Below are 22,392 nucleotides of genomic sequence, written 5' to 3'. Positions count from 1 at the left end.
TAAAGAAATAGAACGAAAAATCATCAGATTTGTTTGGAACAACAAAAGACCCCGAATAGCCAAAGCAATCTTAAAAATAAAGAACAATGCTGGAGGTAGTGCAATCCTCGCTTTAGCTTGTACCACAAGGCTACAATAATCAGAACAGCATGGTATTGGCAGAAAAACAGACACATAGACCAATGGAGTAGAATTGAGAACCCAGAAATAAAACCACATAAATATGGACAGATGATTTTTGACAAAGAAGCTAAAAGCATACAATGAAGGAAAGACAGCCTCTTCAATAAATTGTGGTGGGAGAATTGGATAGCCACGTGCAAAAGAATGAAACTGGACTGCTATCTGTCACCATGTACCAAAATTAATTCAAAATGGATCAAAGACTTAAGCATAAGACTTGACACAATAAACTGCATAGAAGAAAATATAGGTACTAAACTTATGGACCTTGCATTCAAAAATCATTTTATGAATTTGACTCCAAAGGCAATGGAAGTAAAAGTGAAAATAAACGAATGGGAGTATATGAAACTTAAAAGCTTCTGCACAGCAAAAGAAACCATCAACAAAATAAAGAGGCAACCAACTGAATGGGAGAAGATTTTTGCAAACAGTACGTCCGATAAAGGGTTAATATCCAAAATATACAAGGAACACATGAAGCCCAACAACAAAAAAACAAACAACCCAATTGGAAAATGGGCAGACGACCTGAAGAGACATTTCTCCAAAGAGGACATACAAATGGCAAATAGACATATGAAAAAATGCTCAACATCACTAATCATCAGAGAAATGCAAATAAAAACCACAATGAGATATCACCTCACCCCAGTCAGAATGGCTAGCACCAACAAGACAAATAGTAACAAGTGTTGGAGAGGCTGTGGAGAAAAAAGGAACCCTCATACACTGTTGGTGGGAATGCAGACTGGTGCAGCCATTATGGAAGGCAGTGTGGAGGTTCCTCAAAAAATTACAAATAGAATTACCATATGACCCAGCAATCCCTCTCCTGGGTACCTACCCAAAAAAATCTGAAAACATTTATACAAAAGACACGTGTGCTTCAATGTTCATTGGAGCTTTGTTTACGGTGGCCAAGACATGAAAACAACCAAAATGTCCTTCAATAGATGAATGGATAAAGAAGTTGTGGTATATATACACAATGGAATACTATTCGGCGGTAAGAAAAGATGATATAGGAACATTTGTGACAACATGGATGGATCTTAAGAGTATAATGCTAAGCAAATAAGTCAGACAGAAAAAGCAGAGAACCCTATGATTTCACTGATATGTGGTATATAAACCAAAAACAACAAAAGAACAAGACAAACAAATGAGAAACAAAAACTCATAGACACAGACAATAGTTTAGTGGTTACCAGAGGGTAAGGGGGGAGGTGGGTGGTAGATGAGGGTAAAGGGGATCAAATATATGGTGATGGAAGGAGAACTGATTCCTGGTGGTGAACACACAATAGGATTTATAGATGATGTAATACAGAATTGTACACCTGAAATCTATGTAATTTCACTAACAATTGTCACCCCAATAAATTTTTTAAAAATACTGAAACCTTATGGAAGTGACAGTGTGTGACACCTAAATGTGACCCCTAGCCTCTCCCCAGAGTCCATAGGTTCATGAAAAGCAGGCTCATGCCTCTCAAAATACAACTGAAAGGAACACTACCTACTCATCCCACTGAGGTCTAAGCCACTGATTAAGCTTGTTTTCTTTTCCTCAATCATTTAACTTAGGAAAGCTTAAGAAGGCGTTTAAATTAGGGTTTCCCGGTGGGAATTCCGCCTGTTCTCAGGAATTTTTTTCGCTTTCCCGTTCCCGAACCCTGAGAAAAGTTGGATGGGAAAATCGGCTCTTTGAAACCAGTTATATCCACAATGGGAAATAAACGTACTACTCAGTGTATCTCTTAGATATTTTTCCTATTTATCGCTAGGGTTTCCAGGTGGGAATTCCTGCCTGTTCTCGGGAATTTTTTTCGCTTTTCTGTTTCCAAATCCCGAGAAAAGTTGGTCAGGAAATCGGGAAAATCGGCTCCTTGAACCCAAGTGCTTGGTAGTATCGGCCGTCACTTTGTGGAAACGATTCATTGTGGAGAACAGAAAACAGTTTATATCTCGGGATTCGGGAACAGGAAAGTGGGAAAATTCCTGAGAACGGGCAGAAATTCCCACCTGGAAACCCTAATTTAAATAATTTTCCAGGGTATCCTCTGTCCAAAAAGACCTTCCTTAACAAAAATCATCACATTAAGTATGTCAAAAGACTGGTTTCTCATTAAACCAAGCTTGATGATACAGTAGTTATTTGTGTTTGTTTTCAACAGGACTTGCTAGAGCCCACCAGGTATCTCCACTCTGCTGACAAATTCAGTCTCATCACATATCATGATCACTGTGTATTCTGTACAGATCCCTTGAGCTGTGTCTTCACTCAGGGAAATATCCTGATCAAAATGAGCCAACTAGATATTCTGAAATTTTCAAAAGAAACTTTAAAATTGTCTTTTATTCAGGGTGTGTTCTGAGTCTTCATGAGTAACATTCCCTACTACTTACATGAAAATTATTTTCAAATAAATCATTATGACGATCTTTAAATTGCCTTTGGAATCTGCTGATGTGTGATTTGAAATCAAGAGGCTAAGAGAATTGAAAAACCTTAATAAAAGCCTTTCCAAGATCCTTACAGAGGTTGCATTTCATTTCTCTTCTTGGATAGTTTAATAAAACTGAGACTTACTGGACAGGTGCCAGTGAGTTAAAGGAATATGAGCTTCACTTAAAACGTAATAATAAAAACAATGCAGGTTTGGGGTATCCTATGACCTCCAGCCCATCATTTGTGTATATTTGGTGTCATGTGGGGAAGGTAATCAAAAAATAAGGAAAACTTGGTTGGAGAATATCAGAGTAAAGCATTTAAGTAAAAACTTGTAAGAAAATATTTTTTGATAAAGCGATACTGTCACTTATCTAACATACACACTTAAGTAACATACACACACAGATGTTTAGAAATTAAAGGTTGTAAATTTTCCTTCTTTTCTCAAATAATCCTTCAAACTTCTAATACATTATAGCCAGTCTTTAAAAACTGCCTTTTATACATGTTAAAAATGACTCTAAAGAGCCTAAAGACCTCTTGTACCTTTACAAAAATGTCACACTTCCAACCTTAAAAGTTTGTAAAGACTTTTTTAAAAATACCAAGGCATATCCATATTTCCTAAAAGATTTAACATTAAGTCACAAATTCTCCAAATGAAAAGACCAGGGAATACAGAGTATATCAGTTAGAATACAAAGAATAATGAAGACAGCTCATAATGCCTCCTCAAATCAATCCTCACCTTCTCCCTCCACTAGCAAAACCAAGCAGACACTAAATCAAATCTTCTTCCTCTTTCCACCACTTCAACAGCAGCTGTCTTGCAACAGGGTAGAATAAGCCTGATCTAGACACCACTGAGTCCAAGGAGACATCTATAGTCTTGACTTTTTTCCTAAAAACATCTCAAGGTTCCACCTGCATGATGAGCATCACTATACAGATGTCCCAACACACCTTCAAAGGCCTCATGACCCAAACAAACACACCTCAGCTCCAATCCCAGTGTTGCTCCTTGCTCCATGCTCCTGGGCTCTATTAACGCATCACCATCCTCTCAACCAAACAGTGAGCTCCCAGGCAGTCAGTTAAGATTCAGATGGAGCAAATTACCTCTCTAAGCCTGTTTCCTTTTCTGTAAAAGCTAAGGATGGTAGTTAGGGTACTAAATAACATAATGATAAAGCAGGTACTTTATCATTAGATATTCCCCTTTCTCACTCTATATTTAATCGCTGGCCAAGACCTATTAACTCTGCCAACCAAATATCTCTAAAATCTTTCCCCTATTTTTTATTCCTACCATCATTGTTCTGGTTTGGACACTCAGCATTTCTAAACTGAATAACTGCAAAACTCTTGGACTAGTCACCTTGCTTCCTTTTCTCTCTAACCTGCTTGCCTATAAGCTCAATGAGATAGGAATATAATGGGTCTTATTCCTTTTGTCCATTATCCCAAAACCCACCACAGTGCTTGGCACAGAATAGGATTCAGGAAACACTTCTCAGCATTGCTGACTGGCTCCAAATTCATCTAGACACACAAAAGCCATGCCTTAAGACAAATCTCAATCTCATGAGCATTGAAGGAAGTCCTTTACATACTGACTCATCACAGACTTACTCTCAGAGGCCCATGGTCCCAAAATTCCTGTTTCTCCCCCTAGAATCTATTGTGATATGTCAATATGGAAGCACTGGGCCCAGTTAAGTAGTTAGTAAGCAAAAATTTTATTCAACATAGCCAGAAAACCATAAGATGTGTTAAATAACTATAGGTAGATAGTAAGTAGAGCATGTATACGTTAAACATAGAAAGAAGGGGATGGAAGAACCAAGAGATAACCAATTTTCAGTATATATTAAATATATGTTAGGCACCTGGGCTCTAAATATTCATGATACACTAATCTACAAGAGGTAGTAAATATTCGTGAGTACTCAATATTCATGAGGACTTAATTCAGCCACTCATTCATTGGTGACACCCATTCTGGCCCTATGTGCCCTTTGCCTAAAAAACACACACAAAACCCATGACTATTCAGCAGACTTATTGGTGAGCTACAGCTGTGGCCAGGCCCACTTGTCCCTGCACCTCTCTTATAGAATGTGTGCCATTAGCCCAAGGTCCCTTCTGTCTGTGGTCCTCCTGGAACTTCAACTCTGGTCTCCAAATCACACTATTAGCAGGAAAAGCTGAGGCATCATAGAGTGCCAGGACCGTTGCCTACCTCAGGATTCAAGCAGGGTGGTCCTTCCATCCACTTTTACCCTGTCCTAAGTGTGTGAACCTACCCCATTTCTTTCCCCTTGCTTCTTGATATACATGCTATATATTTTAAATTGTTTTAATGCATTGTGTGATTCATGCATTTTAATATGGCCCATGAGCTTTCTGTTCTGTGGTCTTTAGGAAAGCCTGCATGTATGCTTCTTGGAGGCCACCACTGCACCAAGGTAATGCCCCACACAACACTCTAGCTGCTGCATAAAGAACAGGTTGTAGGAGGAGCAGAAATGGAAGTAGAAATGTATTAGGCAGCTATTCCATTCCTCTAGCCAAGAAAGGAAAGTAGCTTGGGTTAGGATGGTAGAAAAAGGGGGAAAGAGAGAGAGAGACATGGACAGATTCAGGATATGTATTGCTAGGAAAATGAAGAACAAGGATGGTGAGTGTGAACAAATAGAGAAAGTAAAAGGAGTAGAGGCTATAATAAATAAAAGGCCAATTTCAGACCTAAGACATTGAAGATGGCAGTACTCCAAGACAGAGCCACAACAATGTACCCAAGAATCATGGCTCGTCAGGGATCAAAGGGGCCTTGGAAGGTCATCGATACCAAACACCAAACACGTGACTCCCTTCCTACACCTCTACTAAGCTGTCAGTGAAAAATAACCCCTGACCTGCCCCCAGGGCCATACATCTATAGGAATGTGTGGCTCCCCTCTCCTCCACCCCTCCACCCAACACTGATCATGCTCATCCACAGCTATCCACTACAACTTCTGGTGGCTCTCTTTCAGAAAATTACTCTTCTTTCTAACCTGAATCCTGACCTCCTAGGTCCTGCCCTTGAGGATAAAGAAAATTAGGTCACTCTCCTCTACATGACATCCTTTTAGATTCCTGAAGACATTTATCAGGCATACCTGCATCTTCCCTTTACAGACAAAACCCTTTTCACTATTTTGCCTTATACGTGACACATTTTCAGTCCTTTCACCATGATGGTTGCTATCCCCTGAAGACATACAGAACTTAGCATCATCCCAAATGAAGAACTCACAACACAAACAGAAGAAATCAGTCACTCCTCTTGATCTCTGCCATGCTTCTAATAATGCAACCTTCTCTGGTGGCCACATCACAGAGTTAACACATACCAGGCCAAAGTGGAGTATGGATAAAGATAATTGGCATATGTGAGGTGAAGGAACAATGACCCTTCATTTAAGTACCATCAAATTCTATAGTTAATGGGTATGAGGATGAGGAAAGGGTAGGTGAAGTAAATGGCAGTGAATTCAAGAAAGAAGAGAGAACACCAATCTGGAAGTGGCAGTAGAGAACAGTATTCTCTCTTCCCCTAAGGGTGTTGTGAAGGAAGTAATGTGGTCATAGCAAAAAGACCAAAAAGGTTAAAGAAAAATGTCATAGACATGGGACAGTTTGGTCATACTACCTGAAAGGATACAAGTATGTCATAGAAGAGTGAGAGAAATGGCCAATGTTGAGGTGTGTTTGGGGGTGAGGGTAGAAAGCTGATTAAGTCACTATCAACAACTACAAGCTAACAGCATGTTTATATTCACCACTGTCAACAAGTTAGATACCTAATCAGTAGCATGGGGTCTTTTATAAAACTAGAGAAAGACAGAATATAAAGGCAGAAATTAGAAATGAAAGAACAATAACTCTTTAGATACTTTAGATACCTTGAGGCAGTCCGCTATTTTTCACCTCTGGTTCATTTACTTGAATTGTGTCATCCTCAAGGTAGAAGATGATTTTATAGGGTCTTATTCTATAGTTTTCTTGACTTTTATCATGCACTTCATCTTCTACGTAGGCATTTAAAGATAATACCTGTTGGAATCATAATTAGAAACTTAAGAAATGAAAAAAAAATCAGCAAACTTAAAATTAATAAAGCTACTGCCTGTATATTTTTTGTTACTGAAAAGCAAAAAGTTGAGGAGATTTTTGCAAGAAGACATACTACACATCAGCTATGAGAATGGATATTCAATCTAGGTTTCAGTATATAAGGATTATTTTACATTTTCATCACTGTCTGGTTAAAATGAGGAAATGATATTCAGGCAATAAATCCATCATTCAGCTCTACCATAAACTGAACTACAATCTATCTTTTGGAATTTCACAGTGGGATTCTATATCTATGTTTATAGACAAAATAATACTTTCTCACAAAATGAATGTAAGTTTTATCATTTTTTACCCATTAAAAATAATGCAAAGCTACCTTGGTTCTAGGATAAAGTTATCTTGACTTCTGGTCCTGCTAATTGCCTGCCTTGAGGCAATTAATACAGACACATCTGAAATTCAAGTGCACCAGAGACCCCACCTTAACATTCTTCAGGAACCTCAAAGAGCTCAGCTCAATGCCAGACCCAGTCTCATCTTATTGTGTGTGTGTGTTTGGGTGGGTAGGGGTGCTCAGAGAGAAGGGGTGGATTCTAAAGTAGTTACAGTAAAAATCAGAGATAGTCAAAATACCCTTGCAAATTTCTTAACCATTTTGGAAAACTGTGCCTCTCAGTAAATACAACACAGCCCACTTTTCTCCCATGTTGAAGCAGAGGACTGATTGCCTCTTCAGTTGAAGATCAGTTGAAATAGCTTCCTCAGGCTTATGTTATATGGGGAAAAAACATATCTTTAACCACTGGAATCACTCTCAACATAGCAACACGGTCACATACTGAGAAAGACATGGTAATTGAGGACAACTGAGGGAACAGTAGATTTAGGCTGTCATTTCAAGCTTCACATGGGGCATTGGTCCCCAATTTTAATATTCCCTTTGCTTTCATTTTTGATCAATTTTTATAATTAAAATTGCAAAATTTAATTGTGCACATGATGTAATACCAGGGTCATTTAACATGGACAATATGATACACATGAGTGAGTCTGTTAAATGCAATATACCCTCTAGGGGTGGTCAGTTACCCTAACTAGGAATGTATGCTCTGGGAGTGTTTAGCAAATTTCTATCAGAAGCCCACATTTCAGAAGAGGCTGACAAAATGCCTCAGTAGTTTATCTCTTATCAACACAAGAAGCTTTGCTAATTGCCATAATGGTTGGCAGAAATGAATTTTAGTAAAATGATTGTATTCGAAATGAATGGATCAGTTACAAACAACCAGGCACTGTCTTTACCGGATCAGGTTCTTAAGAATCTAGCAAGCCTAGAGATCTATACCCTTCAAATTGGTACCTTTGGGCTTCATTCCAAAATGGTCCTATGGTCAGCTGCTCTCTTGGGGAATGCATCTGGCCTGATTCAAGTTAGAAGTTAGCTAAACCCATTACTAGAATATTGTCATATTTGTGCTGAGTGAACATTTCTGGTAAGATGCTGTTGAATGGATACAGGGTTTCCTTCTGAAGTGATGAAAATGTCTTGGAACTAGATTGAGGCAATGGTTGTACAATATCGTGAATATACTAGATGTCACTGAATTGTACACTTTAAAATGGCTAATGATTAATTTGTTATGTAAATTTTACCTCGATTTTAAAAAAAACACCAAATTGTGTTGAACACATTAAAATGGCGAATTTTATGTTACATGAATTATATCTCAAAAAAATAGTAGTGGAAAAAAGATGTTGCTGGAACATCTAAAAGGACAACAGAGCTAGGACTTTATCAAGCTTTCAGTAAAGGTAGTGAGGGAGAGCAGAATATGCCACCCTAGAATGTACCACTTAAGCATGTGGATTATTTCAAGCTGAAGACAATCAGGGCCCGTCAGATGCAGGAAGAACATTTTCCCACACCCTTAAGTACCTACAAGAATTTAGATAGGGGCCCTGTACCAGCAAGGGAGCTATTACCAGAACACACTTTTTATATCAGAAAGACCTATCCTGTTTCCCCAAAAATAAGACCTAGCCAGACCATCAGCTCTAATGCGTCTTTTGGAGCAAAAATTAATATGAGACCCGGTCTCATAGTAAAATAAGAGACCCGGTCTTATCTACCATAAGACCGGGTCTCATATTAATTTTTGCTCCAAAAGACGCATTAGAGCTGATGGTCCAGCTAGGTCTTATTTTCGGGGAAACACGGTACCTGCATAGCATGGCAAATATTTGTTTACCTGTGAATTGTCCTCCTCCCCTTTGAAGCCCCAGACATCTATCCCCTTTCTCTTTAGCTCGGGATGGCATACAAGCTTCAAATAACTAACTGCCAGGGAGTCCCATGTTTTTATGGGGTTTCTGTATGCACAAAGTTTGTTTTTCTCATGTTAACCTTTTTAAAATATTTTTATTAAAATACAGCTAACATACCATATTATGCTAGTTTTGGGTGTACACCATGGTTACTCAACATTTATATACCAAAAAAACTGATCACCATGTTAAGTCCAGCAACCATCTGACACCGTATCACGCTATCAGAATATTATTGACTATATTCCCATGCTGTACATTACATCCCCATAACTTATTTGTTTTATACCTGTGATTTGAACTTCTTATTCACCTTTACCTTTTCCCCCACTTTTAAATTTTTTTCAAGTACAGTTGACATTCAATGTTATTTTATACTATATGGTGCACAACTGAAATTGATGTTAATCTCTCTTACGTCAATTTAATTATTAGACCAGACAAAGAACCTAGAAGGAAAGAAGGGAAGTTTCCCACCCCTATAGTAGTATTCAATTTGAAAAAAAATTTTCTCTTTATCATCAGGTAGGAAAGTGTGGAGACAATGTTAATAGCTCTCACCAACCTCTATGTATTGAATGCTACTGGTATATATTTGTGAATGACCAATGTTTAGGTTCTATTTGATGAAAAAGATAAACTGTGAAACATTAAAGAAGAAGAAAGTACTAGATAATAATAAGGATAAATGCATGCTATTATAAGTTAGTAAACAATAAAAATGTATATACATTTAACGTGGTGGTACTTATTCTTCCCCCAAAAGCTGTTATTAAATCAACAGTTTCTCTTATGATTATGGAGTCTTAGAATTAAGGAAATAAACCATAATAAAATTTTATGTTGCACATTGAGGATGGCTCCTTAATATATGCCAATGGTATATCTATAGAAATTTATCATATGTAATTTATCATATGAAACCCCAAAATATGCCTTATTGGCATAGGGATTATCTTGAGGTGATTATTTTTACAAAACAAAACACACAAGAGAAATTCTGAAACCCAACTAAAAGTTACGCTTTTGTAAGAGACATTTACATTTATAAGGAAAATCTCCATTTTGTAAGAGTGTCTCCCTCTCTCTACTAGGAAGAGGGGGAAAACTAAATGTTTAGAAACATAAATGGAGAAGGCATGGATTTAAACCTTCATAACAACCATATTCTGGTTTATTGGGCTTTGCCTGATAACCTCCCAGTAACTGGCCTCCCCCTATTTCCCACTCTCACATTTATTTTCTTTAGTAAATATGGTATTTAAGATGATGGCTTAGGCCATTTCTGGGAGTCACTCAGTTTTCCTGGATATCTCCCATGTATACAGTTTTCCTGGGTATCTCCCACATATATCTCCCATTGCTATTAAATTTCTATTTGTTTTTCTTCTGTTGCTCTGTCCTTTATTACAGGGGATAACTGAGCCAAGAACCTAAAAAGGTAAAGGGAAAATTATTTTTCCTTCCCTATACAGGTTAGCTTACGAAAAAATTCTAATAAATTTAAAACACAAAAATTATGCAAGTTATAGTCATTGATCACAAAGTAATACAATTGGAAATGTATCATGTAACTATAAACAAAAATTGTCACTCGTAATAATTGTGAATCCCAAGAAGAAATATTATCTGTCAAAATAGACTTCTCTTAGTTAACTGTACCCAAATTCATAACAAGTCCAGCAGCCATTGCTGACAGAAGCCCATCACATATTCTGCATTTCAGGAAAAGCCACAGACTGAGCTTTCAACCCCCAGTACTCTGTCCCAGCCTGTTTACACCCGAAGTCAACCACGACCACAAGGAAGTTCCTGGTTTCATCTTCTGACCAATGGACTGAGACCTGGCCCATCCAATCAGAAACATTTAAAACAAACCAAATTGGGAACTTGGGCAGGAACTTTCTCTATAAAAGATGGCCTCCCTTTGCCTTGGTGGAACATGATTTAGGTTGCTATCAGAATCTGTGTCTCCGAGGCTGCAGCTCTTTTTGCTCAAATAAATGTTTTCATTCTTCATTACAGTCTGAAATTAATTTTGGTTCACATAATTATGTTGAAAACAAATTTTTAAATAAAACAAATATAGGATCTAATAAAATTTAAAGATGTACAAACCTATAAGATGCAGGCAAATCTGTGATTTTGAGTAACTTACAAAACTCAGATTATTACTTTAGAGAATTTATGAGAACTAACTTAGTTAAATGTGCTAACTCAGCAATTCTCAGCCTAGGCTTCAAATTCGGACCTTAAAGAGAAAGACGAGAGCCGAGCCTAAATAAATTACATCAGGGGTGGCCGGTTGGCTCAGTTTGTTGGAGTGCAGTGCTCATCACACCAAGGTCAACGGTTCAATTCCCATATGGGCCAGTAAGGTGCACCCTCCACAACTAGACTGAAAACAACGACTTGACTTAGAGCTGATGGGTCCTGGAAAAACACACTGTTCCTCAATATTCCCCAATAAAAGTGTTTTTTTCTCAAAGTTTATTAAAAGAATAAAAAATAAATTATATCAGAATCTTGGAGCAAGTAAGAGTGGCATTAGTATTTTTTAAAAACTCCCCAAGTAATTCTGAAATGCAGTCAGAGTTCTGAACCAGTGAGCAATGGACTGAACAAAAATTTCTCAAACAGATAAGATTCTAGCAAAGACGCTAAAAAAATAAATAAATAAAATCAGAAATAAAACAATGCATGACAAAGAGATGTAATAAATTATAAGATATAAATTATAGAGACGTCATAAAAATGGCGGCGTGAGGTGAGTCTCTTGAAATCTCCCCTGCAATTCACTACATATTGAACAACTATAACTCCACAAAGGACTCCCTGCACAACAGATAGGCAAGAGTAAGAGGGGCACTACTGAAATCACAGAAAGGTGGGCAAATTGTGCGAGAAGGGGAGAAGGAAGGGAGAAGGCGGAGACTGGGACACAAGGGCGCAAGAACAGACCTAACTCGGTGCTCTGAGTTCGCCGAATTACGGAACAATCGCAGCTGTGGGAGAGGGAAGAACTCAAGACTGCTAAGGCTCCGCTTATGGCCCACAGGCCTGAAGGGACAGCATATGACACGGGTGAACCCAAGGCTCAGGGAAGATCTTGGAGAAAAGACTGAGGGAAGAAGGCGGAAAACAGCAGTTTAAGCCCTCACTGCCGCAGACAACAGAAGCCTTAGGCACGGAGACTAGCCACCCCCTCCCTACCCTTCCAGAGCTCGCCCCGCCCCCACTTGTCCGGTGCTAGAAGCGGAACAGTAGCAGGGTCAGATCAAAAGAACAAAATGTTTGCACTTCTGAGAACTATGGTCCATAGACATGGACTCCCAGCCCAACTAGTTCCGGCAAAGTGGAGGGAGCTGTGGAAGCAGGACTGGCTTTGGTGGGGGTCACCGCCATTGCTCTGGACCACCTCTCACAACCCACCCCGCCCCTGTCCCCCCCTATCTTGGCGGATCCCTGCAGGAGTAAACAGAACTGCTGAAACATATGGGCTCTGAACCTGGTGCAGGAAGAGTTTTGGAACTTCAGAAGCTCTCCACATCCTCCCACGGAAGTTGCGCCATGGGCAAAAGAATGAAACTGGACTGCTATCTGTCACCACGAACCAAAATTAATTCAAAATGGATCAAAGACTGAAGCATAAGAACTGAAACAATAAACTGCATAGAAGAAAACATAGGTACTAAATTTATGGACCTTCAGTTCAAAGAGCATTTTATGAATTTGACTCCAAAGGCAAGGGAAGTAAAAGCTAAAATAAATTAACGGGACTTTATCAAACTTAAAGGCTTCTGCACACCAAAAGAAACCATTGACAAAATAAAGAGGCAACCAACTGAATGGGAGAAGATCTTTGTGAACAGTGCCTCCGGTAAGGGGCTAATACCCAAAATATACAAGGAACTCATGCAACTCAACAACAAAAAAACAAACAACCCAATTGAAAAATGGGCAGAGGACCTGAAGAGACATTTCTCCAAAGATGACATACAAATGGCAAATAGGCATATGAAAAAAATGCTCAACATCACTAATCATCAGAAAAATGCAAATAAACATCACAATGAGGTATCTCCTCACCCCAGTTAGAATGGCTATCATCAACAAGACAAATAGTAACGAGTGTTGGAGAGGCCGTAGAGAAAAAGGAAGCTTCATACACTGTTGGTGGGAATGCAGATTGGTGCAGCCGCTATGGAAGACAGTGTGGAGGATCCTCAAAATATTATAAACAGAATTACTACATGACCCAGCAATTCCTCTCCTGGGTATCTACCTAAAAAAATCTGAAAACATTTATCCATAAAGACAAGTGTGTTCCAATGTTCACTGCAGCTTTATTTACGGTGGCCAAGACATGGAAACAACCCAAATGTCCTTCGATAGGTGATTGGATAAAGAAGTTGTGGTATATATATACAATGGAATACTATTTAGCAGTGAGAAAAGATGAAACTGTACCATTTGTGACAACATGGATGGATCTTGAGATTATAATGCTAAGTGAAATAAATCAGACAGAAAAAGTAGAAAACCATATGATTTCACTGATATGTGGTATATAAACCAAAACCAACAAAAGAACAAGAGAAACAAATGAAAGAACAGAAACTCGTAGACATAGACAATAGTTTAGAGGTTATGGGAAGATAAGGGGGAAGGAGGGAACTGGGCTCTAGAAGAGGGTAAATGGGGTCTAGTATACGGTGATGGAAGGAGAACTAGCTCTGGGTGGTGAACACACAATGTGAGATATAGCTAATGTATTACAGAATTGTACACCTGAAATCTATGTAACTTTACTAACAATTGTCACCCCAATAAACTTTAATTTAAAGAAAAAAAGATGTAAATTATCTTATGACAAATTATGTAAGCTTTTATGAAAGTAAAATTTAAAACCACAATTAAAGATGTGATTTTCTGTAAGACTGTGAACTACCAAAACACAATGTATAAATAACCACATAAGAAATGAACAAATTACCCAAAAATTGCCCCAACAAAGGCTCCAACCAAGATGATTGACTAATGGAGTCTCTCAAACTTTCAAGGGGAAAAAAATTACATTATGTAACTCCCCCAGAATACCAAAAATGATGGAAAGCCACAAAGGTGAATTCCAATGCCTGATAGACATAGCATAAAAAAAGTAAACTATGGAGCAATAGTTGTCACCCTGGATGCACATCAGAATCACCAGTAGAGCTTTTTAAACTCCTGACGCTTGGGACGCGCGCGCGCGCACACACACACACGGACATCAGAATCTCTCAGATTCGGCCTAAGCATCAGTGATTTTTAAAAGTCCCCAGATGATTACAATGTGCAAACCAAAGTTGAGAACTGCTCCAGAACAATTTCACTTCTAATGATTTATAGAGCAAAGATCCAAACTAAAATGCAAGCAAACAGAATTAAATAGTCGGTAACAGTTATAAGCCACCTACATACACAAAAAGCAGCATTTTCCTCCCAGATACAAAGATGTTTCCAAATTAAGAAATAAGGGCAAATATGTAATGATCTCATATTGTTTCCTACCACATATATTTTAAAATATAAAAGTAATTCCTTAACAGGATTTAAAAGCATCTGCTTTAAAATATCCAGCATTAAAATTAAACTATGTGTCTACTACAACCAGGAACAGAACAAAAATGCCCTACCAACATCATTATTTAATATTGTTTTTAGGAGTTTTAGACAACGTGAGAAGGTATGAAATAAAAATTGGAAAGGAAGAGACAAAAGTATCATTATAGGCAGATAAAATAATGGCCTAAGTAAAGGCTGAAAACTAAGAATAAATAAAAGATTTCAGCATAACCGCAACTGAATCAAAAGTATTCTTATGTACTAGCAATAACCAGCTGAAAATACAGTGGGAGGAAAAAGTATGTGTACAAGAGAATAAAAAATTACAAAACACTTAAAATTAGTTTTAATCAAAACTCTGTGGCCCTGATAAAACTCTAAAAATATTTACTAGAAGATACAGAAGAACTTGACTATCAGGATAGGTAAAGTATATTCTGGATAAGCAGAATAAAATGCCGTATTTCCAGTGGGTATTTCATTGGTATGTTAGAGAGACTCAAAAAAATAATTCTGTCTACTTGATAAACATGCCAGCCTATTAAAGATAATTATGAAGAGGGTAATGTAGGAGACCTAACACTCCCAGATTTTATAGCTTACTATAATGGTTCAATTGTTTAATTAGTACTACACCATAGTAATAAGAGACATACCAATATGTGGAAAAGAATAGATGGTTTGGAAATAAACTATTACATATAGTAATTTAACACATGATGAAACAGGAGTCACATATCAATAAGTGAAAAAAGTACTAACTTGGAAAAAGCACCTAAAATAAATTATAACCCAAGTTACATACCAGATGGATTGTTAACTTAAATGTAACAAATCAACCCTCCAAAAACCAGTTATAAATGTGTCAAAGCCTTGAAAGGAAGGATAACCATTCAAGGCCTAGGAGAAAAAGAAAATTATGGAAGAAAAAATTAAAATTTGACTACAAACACAAGTTATAACTTTGAAAGACCAAAATACAAATAAAAAACAAACAATATACTGTTAAAAAAAAGGAGGAAGGAACGAAGGAAGGAAGGAAGGAAGGAAGGAAGGAAGAAAGGAAGGAAGGAAGGAAGGAAAGAAGAGGGAGGGAGGGAGGGAGGGAGGAAGAGCATGCCCAAGGTGGAGTTACTTCACCGAGACAGCAAACCAAGAATTAAAGGCAGTTTCAGCCCTTCCCAGGAATGTAACCTTAAACCAGTCTGGAATTCTTTAGCAAGGTAATCTGCCTGATAAGACCTCCTGCTGCTTTTTGCCTAAGGAAAGGTCACCTTGCCTGAATCAATCCTTTCTTTTCTTTTGCTAATAACTTTCCTGTCCCTCTCAGTTTCTGCCTATAAAAACCTATTTTGTACAACTTCTCAGAGCACCTCTCTATTTTACTAGGTGGGGTGCTATCCCATTCACGACTTATTCAATAAAGCTAATTAGACCTTTAAATTTACTTGGTTGAATTTGTGTTCATTAACAATAGTAATAAAATTTTGGAAAATATAACAAAAGTTTATTTTATAATTTTAAAAATTAACTGTTAAAACACCCTAAAAAAAGAAATGAAAAAGAACTTAAAATTCAGGAGTGTGTCAATAAATAAGTGTTCACTCTAAGAAATTATCAGTTAAATGCAAATTAAAATAAGCGAGGCACTGATTTTGTTTCTCCTATTAAATGGACCTGGTAAGATTATTCAGCATGGATGCCATTTTAAAATTACTATACTTCTCAGGAACTCCATTTCTGGGTATGTAGCCCAAAGAAACAAACCAAAAAATGGAGAAACATACATGCAAAGACGTTCTTTGCAGCATTTTCTTTTAATAGAGAGAAAAAAAAAAAAGCTTGAGTAAGGGAACCTAAAGAGTTAACAAAAAGGGAAGTATCTGGTGAATTATGGCACAGCTACCTACTCCTGGATTTTGATGAAGGTACTAATATGAGGTTTTTGAAAACTATGCAGCAATAAGAAAAATACTGACGATATGCAGAAATACTGAGTGAAAAAAAACGCAGGACTGAAAATGGCAAATACAATTATAAATATGTTTTTGAAAGCATGTATATTTGAATTATGGTTTAAAAACTATTAACTATATTTTTTCGAAAAGAATGGGAGAGAGAAAATGAACAAATAGCAAGCAATGGTGACAACTCTGGTGGAAACCTGGCTGGGCTGCCAGATCAGGTCAGAGGTGTCCTCGGCTAGAGGAAGGAGTGGGAAGCAGGGGACGTGAAGCAGCAGCTGAGGGGTCGACTGACCTGAGGTGGAAGCAGAGGAGTCCCTGATTAGGAGGAGTGCTTCCCGTGGCCAGAGGTGGGAGTGGGGAGCAGGGCGGGGAAACGGCAGCTGAGGGGCGGACTGACCTGAGGTGGAAGTTAAGAGGAGTGCTTCCGGTGGCCAGAGGTGGGCGTGGGGAGCAGGGCGGGGAAGGGGCAGCTGAGGAGCGGACTGACCTGAGGTGGAAGTTAGGAGGAGTGCTTCCGGTGGCCAGAGGTGGGAGTGGGGAGCAGGGCGGGGAAACGGCAGCTGAGGGGCGGACTGACCTGAGGTGGAAGTTAGGAGGAGTGCTTCCGGTGGCCATAGGTAGGAGTGGGGAGCAGGGCGGAGAAACGGCAGCTGAGGGGCGGACTGACCTGAGGTGGAAGTTAAGAGGAGTGCTTCCGGTGGCCAGAGGTGGGAGTGGGGAGCAGGGCGGGGAAGCGGCAGCTGAGGGGCGGACTGACCTGACGTGGAAGCGGAGGGGCCGCTGATTAGGAGGAGTGCTTCCAGTGGCCAGAGGTGGGAGTGGGGAGCAAGGGCAGGGAAGCGGCAGCTGAGGGGTGGACTGACCTGAGGTGGAAGCGCAGGGGCCGCTGATTAGGAGGAGTGCTTCCGGTGGCCAGAGGTGGGAGTGGGGAGCAGGGCGGAGAAACGGCAGCTGAGGGGCGGACTGACCTGAGGTGGAAGAGGAGTGCTTCCGATGGCCAGAGGTGGGAGTGGGGAGCAGGGCGGGGAAGCGGCAGCTGAGGGGTGGACTGACCTGAGGTGGAAGCGCAGGGGCCGCTGATTAGGAGGAGTGCTTCCGGTGGCCAGAGGTGGGAGTGGAGAGCAAGGGCGGGAAAGGGGCAGCTGAGGAGCGGACTGACCTGAGGTGGAAGTTAGGAGGAGTGCTTCCGGTGGCCAGAGGTGGGAGTGGGGAGCAGGGCGGGGAAACGGCAGCTGAGGGGCGGACTGACCTGAGGTGGAAGTTAGGAGGAGTGCTTCCGGTGGCCAGAGGTGGGAGTGGGGAGCAGGGCGGAGAAACGGCAGCTGAGGGGCGGACTGACCTGAGGTGGAAGTTAAGAGGAGTGCTTCCGGTGGCCAGAGGTGGGAGTGGGGAGCAGGGCGGGAAAGCGGCAGCTGAGGGGTGGACTGACCTGAGGTGGAAGCGGAGGGGCCGCTGATTAGGAGGAGTGCTTCCGGTGGCCAGGACGGGTAGCTGTGCCCTGCCTCCTACGGGCTCCGCTCTGGTAGCCAGGACTGGTGGACAGGGTGAGTTGTGCCCTGCACCCTCCCACTCCGCTCCTTGCACCCTGCTCTCCACTCCCTCCCGCTTCCGCTCCCTGCACCCTCCCGCTCCCTGCATGCCTCTCATTCCGCTCTGGTACTGGGTTCTGCCCTGCCCTCCTACAAACTGGTGGAGGCCTATACCTCTAGTCCAGAAGCCCAGGTCAGGGGTGCCCAGTGTGTGGTCTCTAAAGGACCTGCAGTCTGTTTAAGAGCTTTGATATCTTGGAAAGTTCTTCTAAACCAAACGGAAGAGGTTTGTGGTGACCCGGAAGTGCTCTGTCACACCGGAAGTGCTTTGTTTTGAAAAGAGCGCTTAGTAATCGCGGAAGCACACCGAAGGCTTGGACGCTAATCCAAGCCTTTGGTAGGTTTCATTTTTGCGACTTTTCCAAAACTCTTTGGAATCATAAACTCAGTGGAAGGCCTTTGACATCTCTGGGACAGTGATAACTATGATGGGGTGGTAAAAGAACCAGGAACGGTCCGTAGCTGTCGGAGCGGAACATAGTCCGGTACCACAGGAGCGGCACAGAGGTAGGATCCCCCAGCAAATCAAACACCTCTGGGATCCCAGTAACGCGGCCCCTTCTGGCTGTCCGCTCATAGTTCGACATCCCCGTTCAGGAGAGGCCAGCAGCCCTGAGTGCCTGAAAACCCAGGAGTATCTTTTGGCCTTTAAGTGGAAGTTTTCCTGGGGCTCATCCCACGAAGGAAATTCCTCCTCTTCCCTTTCCTCAGGCCCAGGTGTGGGTGGAGCGCCCTCTAAAGACTGCCTGATTCAGAGCATTACGGGTTCCTTTTGTCTGTGAAATCTCATCTGCGCCATCTCCTACACACTGTGCCAGCCCCTTTCTAGAAGAAATGGATTCTCTAGAGGATGCCTGCAACTTTAGACTTGATTCCAAACACAGTTCCCGTAATTCCACAAACCCTGAATTTGCAGCCAAAGCTGGGGGTCAAAATGGTAACACTGGGGAACCGAACACAGTCCAGGGAGGGAGAGGCAGACAGAGAGACCAAGGCTCCTCAGTGACCTCCTGGATGTCTATCCAAAGCATGTTGGTAAAATCAGTGCCAAAAGGAAAGGGAAAGGCTGCCACTAGTGCAAAACAGAGCACAGCAGAGCATGGACAAAGACCAGCTAAGACTGTCACCTTCTCTAGTCCTCAGAAACAGAATCCTTCAGCCCCAGAGGTCAGAGCAGAGAAGGAAAAGACAGTTATAAAGATGAGTGACTTTTTTGACAGGTTAGTGCTTACAGAGCCTCAAAAGAAACCCAGTGTGAAGCCACTTGGTGACCAAAGAGCAGTCATTTTTGAAAAAGGCTCTCCAGCCCTAAAATTTCTAGACAAGCATGACGCTAATTCAGAAATCCAAAAGCATAAAGAAAGGAGAGTGGCGATTAAGCACCCCTCTTCAGGAAGTAACTGGTCTAACTTGGATGAGATTTCTGCAGCCAGAGTCTCCCAGGACAAGCCAGTCTCACTGAGTCTCTCGAGAGTTTCAAAGCCTTCATCCTTCACCACTGACCGTGTCATATATCAGCCTCCTTTGTACAGTGGTCCTTTGCATGACTATAGCTACCAAACCAGCAGTCACAAGCCTTCTCAAAATCCCCGCCTGGGTAGCAGCAACAACAATATATTGCAGGCTGGGAAGAGAAGCTGCAGCTTCTCCAGTTATTATTCCTCCAGCTCTACAGTGCGCTCCCAGAAGTGGTCCAGAGACCTGAAGGCATCAAAGAAAGGTCATTTCCAGAATTCTGGTTCATTTCATTTTCCCAGAAGTTCAGAAGCAAAGATGAAGGAGAAAAGAACATTTCAAGAGGAGACACCATCATGTACTTGGGGAAGACATGCATCTAGTCCCCTGCCAAAGAGCCACTGGGAGCAAAGCCTAAAAGAGGGTTTCATTGATACCCACTGTCACTTGGACATGCTCTATTCCAAGTTGTCTTTCAAAGGGACCTTTACCAAGTTCAGAAAAATTTACAGCCATTCCTTCCCTAAGGAATTTCAGGGCTGCATCGCTGATTTCTGTGATCCTTGCACACTAAGGGATGGCCTATGGGAGAATCTGTTGAAAGACGATCTGGTTTGGGGAGCCTTTGGCTGTCACCCCCATTTTGCAAAATTCTACAGTGAGTATCATGAAAGAAATCTTTTGCAAGCCTTACAGCACCCCAAGGCTATAGCGTTTGGAGAAATGGGTTTGGATTACTCTTATAAGTGCACTACACCTATCCGACAGCAGCACAAAATATTTGAAAGACAGCTGCAGCTGGCTGTGTCTCTAAAGAAGCCCTTGGTGATCCACTGCCGAGAAGCAGACAAAGATCTGCTGGACATCATGAAAAAATTTGTGCCCCCTGACTACAAGATCCATAGGCATTGCTTCACTAACAATTACCCAGTCATTGAGCCCCTTTTGAAGTACTTTCCCAATATGTATGTGGGCTTCACAGCAGTCCTAACTTACAGTTCGGCTTCTGCGGCCCGGGATGCTCTGAAAAAGATTCCACTGGAGAGAATTGTCGTGGAAACTGATTCTCCCTACTTCCTTCCTCGTGGGGTTCCCAAAAGCCTTTGCCAGTATTCCCACCCAGGCATGGCCCTGCACACAATTCAAGAGATTGCCAGAATCAAAGATCAGCCACTCTACCACATCTTGGCCACCTTGCGTGGGAACACTAGTCGCCTCTACAGTATTTAATCAGAGAGGGCAGTCAGGAGTACTCCAAATAAAAGGAGACCAGGAGCCTGACAACATAAACTTGGTTTGAACTCTGCCTGTATCCCAGGTAAACGATGTAATCAGCAAGCGCACTAGCACAGAAAAAGAAACAGGATAAGATGTGTTCCTCAAAACCTCTTTATAAGACTTCTGCTTCTGGCTGGTGAGATGGGGTACAATGCAATGGGAGGAGAGGTAAGGGGATCTTGATTTTATCAGGGTTTTTCCTCCCAGCCAGACTGCCAGCATAGTCAGTAAAGAAGAAAGAGTTTGTTAGCGTACAGTTTGCTAATCTAAATTCCTGTTCCTTGAAGTCTGTGTTTTTGAGGTGTTGATGAATAAAGTCACCCTCCTACTTGTGTTTAAAAAAAGAAAACAAGTAATGTTGGATTTTAATAGTAAGTTAGGTGATTTATTCTGTTTATTCCCTGAATGTATTTGTTATTATAGGAATTCTATAATCCATATGGGTTGTTGTTAAATTCATAAATTCAGTGACTGTTCAACTTGGAATTTATTATTTCTACAGATAAACGAACACTAACATTTCCTCGGAAAGGAAACTGATTCAGATAAAAATGAGTTAATAGTCATAATATGCCAAGGGGGGCTGTGGAGGAGCTTAGAGTGATGGAGGCCAAATCGGGTGAATCATAGAACACCACTGAGATGAGTTTTGAATCTGAATTGAATTCTCAACAGTTGTATAAATTCCAAAGCTCTTTAGATAACCAGTATATAATACTAGCAACTGTTTTTCAAATTGCTCTTATTCTTAACAAGGCCCAAATGTATACCACTTCGAAATACTGTTCTCCAGAAGGGCTTCAAAAGCATCAACAAGACAGAAACAGAGAAGAGCTTCAGTTGCCCACTTGACAAATAGCCAATGAAAATAGACCCAGAATACTCCAGACTTCTCTAGTTTCTTTTGTGCCCATTTATCTGGATCCAGAAAAATCAACTAGCTCCTTGCCATTTGGTTCCCAGCTCAAATGTCTCCTCCACAGAGAAGCCCTCCCTGATCACCAATCTATAGTGCTCACCTCAACTGGGAGGAAAAAAATCCTTGGCTTATTGTTTTGATTTAACCATAGCATTTAGCACTGTTTGAGATTATGTCATCAATTTTTTTGTGTTCATTGGTTATCTTCCCCACTAGGTTGTATGTTTACAAGCTTGTCAGTCTCGTTCACATTGTCCATCTATCCAATATAAGAACAGTGCCTGGAACAGAGCAGGCACTCCTCAGCAAAGATTTCTTGAATTGACATATGGATGAATAACAGACTTCATTAACACCTTGGAGTTAATGACAGTATTTGGACAAGGGGGTATTAGGAAAAGAGAAATATACCATCATATTTCTAGCACCCTTCTTTAATTCAAAAGGCAAGGCAAAGATGAAAGGCCACGTATACACTGCTGTTAG

At 40.7% G+C, this 22,392-nt stretch overlaps 2 protein-coding genes across 2 annotated transcripts in view; one reads left to right on the top strand and one right to left on the bottom strand.

Moving 5' to 3' along the window:
* Window positions 1-22,392, bottom strand: part of EFHC2 (EF-hand domain containing 2) — a gene marked incomplete at its 5' end in the record, with an annotated part of 271,873 nt that overhangs the window by 166,694 nt on the left and 82,787 nt on the right. The window contains 1 exon segment of the mRNA XM_081043040.1: window positions 6,592-6,742. Coding sequence (XP_080899166.1) covers window positions 6,592-6,742 — 151 coding nt within the window.
* On the top strand, window positions 19,089-20,939 carry LOC308494457 (putative deoxyribonuclease TATDN2; the record flags this gene model as incomplete). The annotated part of the gene is made up of 1 exon (XM_081042242.1): window positions 19,089-20,939. One exon carries the CDS (start codon window positions 19,089-19,091, stop codon window positions 20,937-20,939), a length of 1,851 nt encoding a protein of 616 aa, XP_080898368.1.

The sequence above is a fragment of the Rhinolophus hipposideros genome, assembly GCF_964194185.1.
Source record: "Rhinolophus hipposideros genome assembly, chromosome: X".
Taxonomy (NCBI): Eukaryota; Metazoa; Chordata; class Mammalia; order Chiroptera; family Rhinolophidae; genus Rhinolophus; species Rhinolophus hipposideros.
The sequence above is the reverse complement of the archived record's forward strand: the minus strand, read 5'-3'. Positions and strand labels throughout refer to the sequence as shown.